We start from the raw sequence: 8,432 nt of genomic DNA on the forward strand, positions 1-8,432 counted from the left end.
AGGGAGGGAGGGAGGAGAAAGAGAAAGGAAGGAAAGATGATACAGATGAAACGGAGGGAAGGAAGGGAGGAAGGGAGGGGAATGAGAAAAAGGAAAGGAGAGAGGAAGGAAGGATGAAATGGAGGGAGGAAGAGGAAGGGAGGGACGAAGGGGACAGAGAGAAAGGAAGGAAGGAAGGAGAGAAAAAGGGAGGAAGGAAGGATGAGATAGATGAAACAGAGAGAGGGACGAAGGGTGGGAGGAAGAGAGGAACAGAAGGAGGGAGGAAGGGAGGAAGGAAAGAAGGAAGGAAGGAAAAAGCAAGAAAAGAGGAAGGCCAAGAAATAAAAATAAAAAGAAGAGTTAGAGAAGCAATAAAAAAACGGCAGTAAAGATACACGTGAGAATCTAGGTCGAAGACAAGGGAAATAAAGGGCCTGATTCCTCTTAATAAAACACCGTATCCTGGATTTAAATATAGGTAACCATTAAAGAGCCCCCCCAAGAAGCTTTTGATTACTGAATAATGCACATTCCCCATTCCTACCAGCACTAGGAGAGGTTCGGGGTGTGTGTGTGCACCGTTCTACGGTGTACAGAAGGAAGGGGAGTAGGGAGAGAGAAAGGAAAGAGCACCACAAGGAAAGTCCTGGGAAGAAGCTGCTCCATCTGGTAGCTCTTTAGCTTCACGGAAAGGAGGTCCTTTTCTAAGACAGGGCAGCTCCTGGAGGGCTTTGTTGGGTCGGAAACAAAATTGCCTACTGAGGGTTTGGAGGAATTCCAATCTCTGTTACCAATCAGCCCAGACAACAGACTGGTCCTCATTGAGGCCCAGTTGGCTGAAAGCTCTTTGTTTGAAAAACAAGAGCAGGCCAAGGAGAAAGGTTTGGGCTTCCAGGAGATGCTGTGTGAAAGAACATTTAAACTCTCCCCTCAACCTGACCACTCTTGGGGGTGAAAAGGGGGCTCAACCAACCCCGTAGCTCCCCCAAAAGTGGATTTATTTCTGTCCATCCGGGTCCCGCAACCACTTTGAGGGCGGTAGAAGAGGCCAATTTGACTTTCTTTCAAGGAAATGTTCTCGCTTAGATTTTTAATATTTCTTCAGCTGTTTTTAAATCCCCTAAAACAGGGGTAGGCAACCTGGGCTCTTTTATGACTGGTGGACTTCAACTCCCAGAATTCCTGAGCCAGCCATGCTGAGGGGAAAGGGAGAGATTTCCAAGCTGAGCCATGCTGGCTCAGGAATTCTGGGAGTTGAAGTTCACGAGTCATGAAGCGGCCTAGGTGTAGGCCTGGGGTAGGCAACTTTAGCTCTTTTATGACTCGTGGACTTCAACTCCCAGAATTCCTGAGCCAGCCACGCTGAGGGGAAAGGGAGAGGTTTCCAAGCTAAGCCAGGCTGGCTCAGGAATTCTGGGAGTTGAAGTCCACCAGTCATAAAAGAGCCAAGGTTGCCTATCTCTGGCCTAGGCCTAGGCCGCTTCATGACTCGTGGACTTCAACTCCCAGAATTCCTGAGCCAGCCACGCTGAGGGGAAAGGGGGAGGTTTCCAAGCTGAGCCAGGCTGGCTCAGGAATTCTGGGAGTTGAAGTCCACGAGTCATAAAAGAGCCAAGGTTGACTACCCCTGGCCTAAAATGATTTTTCCGGTTCACAATATAATAAGTGAAGGTCCTGGCAGCATTTTTCAACCTTGGTCACCTAAAGAGAGCTGGACTTCAACTCCCAGAATTCCCCAGCCGGCGTCTTCGCGTTGCCGAGATCGAAAAATGCTGTCCGGGGGGCTCTACAGGTAGTCCTCGACTTACGACCACAACGGAGCCTGACGTTTTTGTCGCTAAGTGAGACATTCCTTTAAGCGAGTTTTGCCCCGTCGTTTTGCCCCAGCCGTTCAGCGAATCGCTGCATTGGTTAAGTGAGCAAGACGGTCGCTAAGTGGATCCGTCTTCCCCCGTTGATGTGGCTTGTCAAGCCGCCGAAGGGGATCACGTGACCACTCCCCCCTCCCCGGGCAGACGGCGACCATCATAAATGCGAGTCGGCTGCCAAGCGTCCGAATTTTGATCACGGGACCCCGGGGAATGCTGCGACGGCCGTAAAGTGTGAAAAAAAAAACACCGGTCATCAGAACGTTCGCTAAATGAAGCGCCTGTTAAGTCGAGGACTACCTGTGCGTAGGGGGAGACGAGGAGCCTGCGACGGTCGGCCAGGATGGTAACTCTGGTTTTAATTACTTTTAATCAGATTAGTTTAAATATTTCTTTTTAATTAATTTTAATAGGTGTATTGTATGTTTGTATTTTATCTAATTGTTAGCCGCCCTGAGTCCGCAAGGAGAAGGGCGGGATATAAATGTAATTAAATAAATAAATAAATAAATAAATAAATAAATAAATAAATAAATAAATAAGACAAGCCAGCTTACCTTGCAGGCCGGCCCCGTTGGTGCTGGTGCAAGTGGGGGGCGGGGAGGCCTGGGGCCGGACGACGGGCGCGAAGGCGCTTTTCTGCTTGACGGCCGAGATCATGTTGACCGGAGAGAAGGAGAAGACGCCGGCAGGGGTGGAGGAGGCCCCCAGGGGTGGGCTCGATGGCATGACTGCAGGGAGGGGGGGTGTGAAGAGAAGGACAGGGGTCAGTGGGGCAGAGAAGGGGGGGTCTCCTGGCCTCCCCCTCTTCTTCTTTACATCGGTGCCTTCTAGCACGGATGATGTTACCTAGTTGGGTCATGAAATGTCTTCAAGAAAACAGCCAAGCTCAGAGAGCACCAAGGACCCCACAGTCTTTCTTCTTCTTCCTCCTCCTCCTCCTCCTCCTCCTCCTCCCCTTTTGCAAACCTCACTCCCTTCTAGCACTGATGATGTTACCTAGTTGGGTCATGAAACGCCTGCAAGAAAACCACCCAGCTCAGAAAACAACAAGGGCCCCACAGCCTTTCCTCTTCCTCTTCCTCTTCCTCCTCCTCCTCTCCATAAACTGCCCTCCCTTCTAGCACTGATGATGTGACCCAGTTGGGTAATGAAATGTCTTTAAGAAAACATGCAAGTTCAGAGAGCACCAAGGACCCCACAGTCCTTCCTTCCTTCCTTCCTTCCTTCCTTCCTTCCTTCCTTCCTTCCTTCCTTCCCTCCTTCTCCTCCTCCTCCTCCTCTCTGCATCGGTGCCTTCTAGCACAGATGATGCTACTAGTTGGGTCATGAAACGCCTGCAAGAAAACCATCCAGTCAAAGAGCACCAAGGACCCCACAGTCCTTCCTCCTCCTCTTCCTCCTCTTCCTCTTCCTCCTCCTCCTCCTCCTCCTCCTCCTCCTCTCTTCAAACCCCACAGCCTTCTAGCACCGATGATGTGACCCAGTTGGGAAATGAAATGCCTGCAAGAAAGCCACCAAGCTCAGAGAGCACCAAGAATCCCACAGTCCTTCTCCTCCTCCTCCTCCTCCTCCTCCATTTCTCCTCCACCAAGGTCTTCTCTGGTGTCCAGTTTTGGGGTTGGACTGGTGTCTTCCAGGGGGCTAGAAAGAGATTTTCCAGACCAGGAAGTCTCCCCCAGAGGTTTGGTCTCTCCAGAAGAGGTCAAGTCCATTCAGGAGGTGGTTCCCTTGTATGGGTTGGTGATGGCCATCGCAACCGACCCAAATCTAGAGTTGTCTACGGAGATTCTCTGCCCTCCAGGACAGGTCGTGGTTGCCCCAAAGATGCTTTTCCAAAAGGTAACTGGACTTTCTTGGTGAATTCTAGTTTGGCCTTAGCCGTGAGAGCCATCTGGGTGACTTTGGGCCAATCACCCGCAGATGGTGAGTTCTAGTCCTGCCTTAGCCATGAAAAACAGCCGGATAACTTTGAGTCAATAACAGGACACGGTGAATTCTAGTGCTACCTCAGACTTTGGGCCAATCACTGGGAGACGGTGAGTTCTAGTCCCTCCTCAGCTATGAAAGCCAACTGGGTGACTTTGGGCCTGTCAACCGGGAGACGGTGAGTTCTAGTCCCTGCTCAGCTATGAAAGCCAACTGGGTGACTTTGGGCCTGTCAACCGGGAGACGGTGAGTTCTAGTCCCTTCTCAGCCATGAAAACCAACTGGGTGACTTTGGGCCAATCACCGGGAGACGGTGAGTTCTAGTCCCTCCTCAGCCATGAAAGCCAGCTGGGTGACTTTGGGCCAATGACCAGGAGATGGTGAGTTCTAGTCCCTGCTCAGCCATGAAAACCAACTGGGTGACTTTGGGCCAATCACCAGGAGACGGTGAGTTCTAGTCCCTGCTCAGCCATGAAAGCCGGCTGGGTGACTTTGGGCCAATCACCGGGAGACGACGAATTCTAGTTCTGCCTTTGCCATTGAAAGCCAGCTGACTTTGGGCCAAGCACACCCTCTCAGCCCGACTCACTTCACTGCGTTCCTGTTGTCGTTGTGAGGATAATAGGAGGAGAAAGATGTGTTGGAGACCTTTGCCCACCTTGAATTATTTGTGAACATAATAAACAAACAAACAAACAAGCTGGGAAGAAAACAGATGCATAGACTAACAGCCCTTCTGCACAGAGAGGTCTTTCTCCATTCTACATAGCCCCGGCTCACAAAACATCCCCAAAGTTGCGCACGAGCCTTTGTGTGAACCCACCGCAAGCAAGGAATCCAACCGGTGCCCAATTGTCGGTCTCGGTCAGACCGCCGCGATACTCACTGGCGTAGGGAGAGTTGGCGGTGGAGCCGTTGAGAAAACTGGGGGAGCCTGGCACCCCAAGACCGGTCATGGTGGCCCCCGCGTAACCGTTCATGCTGGAGGTGATTGTGGTGTAGTTACTCTGCTGAGGGGTGGAGCTGGGCACGTAGCCCCGGGGTGAGACGCTGCTTGCACTGCGCGGGTATCCTGCAAATCAGACCACAATTCCGTACCGTTCATTTAGGGACCGTTTCGAAGTCACAACGGTGCTGGGGAAAGCGACTTAGGACATCCCCCTGGTCAGGGGATTGAAATTCGGACTCTGACTCGTATTTGTGACGGTCATAGCGTCCCGGGGTTATGTGACACCCTTTTGCAACCTTCTGACAAGCAGTGGGGAATCCAGATTCACTTAACAACCACAGCTGTGGCGGGAAAGGTCGTAAAATGGGGGGCAAAACTCATGTTTCACTTAGTAACATCAATTTTGGGCTCCGTTGCGGTCGTGACTGGAGGACTACCTAGTACTCTCTGACCCACCCTAGGTCGGATTGGGGCTTAGGGTGGATTGACAAATGGAGCCTCCAGCTTTAGGAGCAGTCTACCCCTCCTTCCAAATGCCAGACGAGGACGATCAGCTGGGGTGGATCCGACGACAGGTAGTTCTCGACTTGTGCCCACAATTAAAGCCCCAAATTTAGGCCACTGCCGTTGTTAAGCGACACGCCCATGTGATCGCCTCACTCAGTGACGGCAATCCTGGTTACCCCTGTGGAAGCCATCATGGCGGTCAAAGGATCGCGGGGGGGGGAGAGAGGGGCATTGCAATGGCCCTAAGTTCCTTCATTCAGCACTCTCGTGTGTGGGAGGAATGGTCGGTAAGCGAGGACTTCCTTGGCCTACCTTGCTCCGAGCCCTGAGTGGACTCGCTGATGTTGACGGCCAGCTGGCTCCCGAAGGAGTTGACGCCCATCATGCCCGCGTGACCGTGGTTCCCGGACAGGGACGTCAGCTGGTTCGGGTTGCGTGGGACGCTGTACAAGGCTTCGGCGATGTCCGCGGCCCGTTTCAAGATGATGTCCTGGGTGGGGGCAAGAGGTCAACCCGGGTCAAGGTTTCGCGGCTTGGAACCCTCCCTCCCCAGCCTTGCGTGCCTCGAAAGTGCTGGGGATGCTGGGTGTGGAAGTCCCAGCATCCCTGGGAAGGGTCGAGGGTCTCGGACGCAGGCCTTGCAAAAGGGGATCGGAGAGTTTGAAGGACGGGAGATTTCCCGGGGCCCAGCAGCCGAAGACTGCCCGAAAGGGGGAAAGGTGCTGGACCAGGAAAGAGCCAGGTTCGAATCCTCCCTCAATATGGAAAATCCCTGGAGGAGAATCCCTGGTGGTCACCTTCGGCTGCTGAAGGAAAAGCAGGCGTATGACTCCACACACTAAAAGGCGTGGCTGGGACAGGATGGGGCAAGATCAGTTGAGACCCGCAAGATGTCAGGTTAGGAAAATGGAGATGGTGAGTTCTAGTCCTGCCTTAGGAACGAAAGCCGACTTGGTGACTTTGGGCCAGTCACCAGGAGACAGTGAGTTCTAGTCCCGCCTTAGGCATGAAAGCTGACTGGGTGACTTTGGGCCGATCACCAGGAGACGGTGAGTTCTAGTCCTGCCTTAGGCATGAAAGCTGATTAGGTGACTTTAGGTCAATCACCAGGAGACGGTGAGTTCTAGTCCTGCCTTAGGCATGAAAGCCAGCTGAGTGATTTTGGGGCCAATCACCAGGAGACGGTGAGTTCTAGTCCCGCCTTAGGAATGAAAGCCAACTGGGTGACTTTGGGCCAGTCACCAGGAGACGGTGAGTTCTAGTCCTGCCTTAGGCATGAAAGCCAGCTGGGTGACTTTGGGCCAATCACCAGGAGACGGTGAGTTCTAGTCCTGCCTTAGGCGTGAAAGCTAGCTGGGTGACTTTGGGCCAATCACCAGGAGACGGTGAGTTCTAGTCCTGCCTTAGGCACGAAAGCCAGCTGGGTGACTTTGGGCCGATCACCAGGAGACAGTGAGTTCTAGTCCTGCCTTAGGCATGAAAGCTGATTAGGTGACTTTAGGTCAATCACCAGGAGACGGTGAGTTCTAGTGCTGCCTTAGGCATGAAAGCTGACTGGGTGACTTTGGGCCGATCACCAGGAGACGGTGAGTTCTAGTCCTGCCTTAGGAATGAAAGACAGCTGGGTCACTTTGGGCCGATCACGAGGAGACGGTGAGTTCTAGTCCTGCCTTAGGCATGAAAGCCAACTGGGTGACTTTGGGCCAGTCACCAGGAGACGGTGAGTTCTAGTCCTGCCTTAGGCATGAAACACAGCTGGGTGACTTTGGGCCAAACATCAGAGTCCACCTATTCTCCAAAGCCCCTGAAGGCAGGAGAAGAAGCAACGGATGGAAACTGATCAAGGAGAGAAGCAACCTGGAATTAAGGAGAAGCTTCCTAACAGTGAGGACAATTAACCAGTGGAACAGCTGGCCACCAGAAGTTGTGGGTGCTCCATCACTGGATGCTTTCAAGAAGAGATTAGATAGCCAGTTGTCTGGAATAATATAGGATGCCCTGCTTAAGCAGGGGGCTGGACTAGAAGGCCTCCAAGGTCCCTTCCAGCCCTAGGATTCTTTATTCTAAATCCGGGATAGGCAACCTTGGCTCTTTTATGACTCGTGGACTTCAGCTCCCAGAATTCCTGAGCCAGCCAAGTTGCCTACCCTTGTAAAATGGATGAAAGGAAAAACACAGCAGTCTCCTCTTCCGAAACCCGGTTTCTGACAGTTCACACTGTCAACCTTACCTACTTCAAACCCAACCCTGCTTAGCACGTGGCGCAACGGGGCCATTCTATCTTCTCTAAGCGATGGGTGTAACATGTAGCCAGGCCCAAACGCTGGCTTTCCCATCTTCTTGGTGGGCGGCTGAGAATTTGGCCCTACGGGTCCGTTGCCAGTCACCCTTGAATGGGTGTGGAAGATTTACACCCTGGAAAGGAAGTGTGTGTGTGGGGGGAGGACTTTGGCCCATAAAACCACACCTCCCACCTGCTTGGTCTGACCTGACGCCTCCGCAGGGCCGTAGCTAACATCCGCCCAGGTGTTGTGAGCCGTGACTGAGCTGTGAAAACACTGGCTGGGTCCCTGGATGGGGGTGAGGAAGCAAGGAGCTGTTCTAAGCCGGGTTACTGAATCAGCCTGGAATTCCTGATGGGAAACAGATGTTGGGTTGGGAGCCAGATGTTTGCATGGGCCTAGCCAGAGCAGTCTGTAAGGTTGTAGGGAGAACACTCTCTCTCTCTCTCTCTCTCTCTCTCTCTCTCTCTCTCTCTCTCTCACACACACACACACACACACACACACAGCTGGCAGGACTAGAACTCACTGTCTCCTGGTTTCTGGCCTGGGGCCTTCACCACTATACCAAAGTGGCTCTCTTTATATGACGGAGCTGCCATACAGCAGATAGGTAGGTAGGTAGGTAGGTAGGTAGGTAGGTAGGTAGGTAGGTAGGTAGGTAGGTAGGTAGATAGATAGATAGATAGATAGATAGATAGATAGATAGATAGATAGATAGATAGATAGATAGATAGATAGGTAGATAGGTAGATAGGTAGATAGGTAGACAGACAGACAGACAGACAGACACAGACAGAGACAGACAGACAGACAGACAGACGGATAATGGATAGATAGATAGATAGATAGATAGATAGATAGATAGATAGATAGATAGATAGACAGACAGACAGACAGACAGACAGACAGACA

At 52.1% G+C, this 8,432-nt stretch overlaps 1 protein-coding gene across 1 annotated transcript in view; it reads right to left on the reverse strand.

The window, feature by feature from the left end:
- Positions 1-2,407: 2,407 nt before the first annotated feature.
- Positions 2,408-8,432, reverse strand: part of LOC107300558 (transcription factor COE3-like) — a gene marked incomplete at both ends in the record, with an annotated part of 19,509 nt that continues 13,484 nt past the window's right edge. Inside the window, 3 exons of the mRNA XM_015829872.1 lie at positions 2,408-2,581; positions 4,666-4,851; positions 5,548-5,725. Coding sequence (XP_015685358.1) covers positions 2,408-2,581; positions 4,666-4,851; positions 5,548-5,725 — 538 coding nt within the window. The remainder of the gene's footprint in view (positions 2,582-4,665; positions 4,852-5,547; positions 5,726-8,432) is intronic.

The sequence above is a fragment of the Protobothrops mucrosquamatus genome, unplaced genomic scaffold, assembly GCF_001527695.2.
Source record: "Protobothrops mucrosquamatus isolate PMUCROS unplaced genomic scaffold, P.Mucros_1.0 scaffold7426, whole genome shotgun sequence".
Taxonomy (NCBI): Eukaryota; Metazoa; Chordata; class Lepidosauria; order Squamata; family Viperidae; genus Protobothrops; species Protobothrops mucrosquamatus.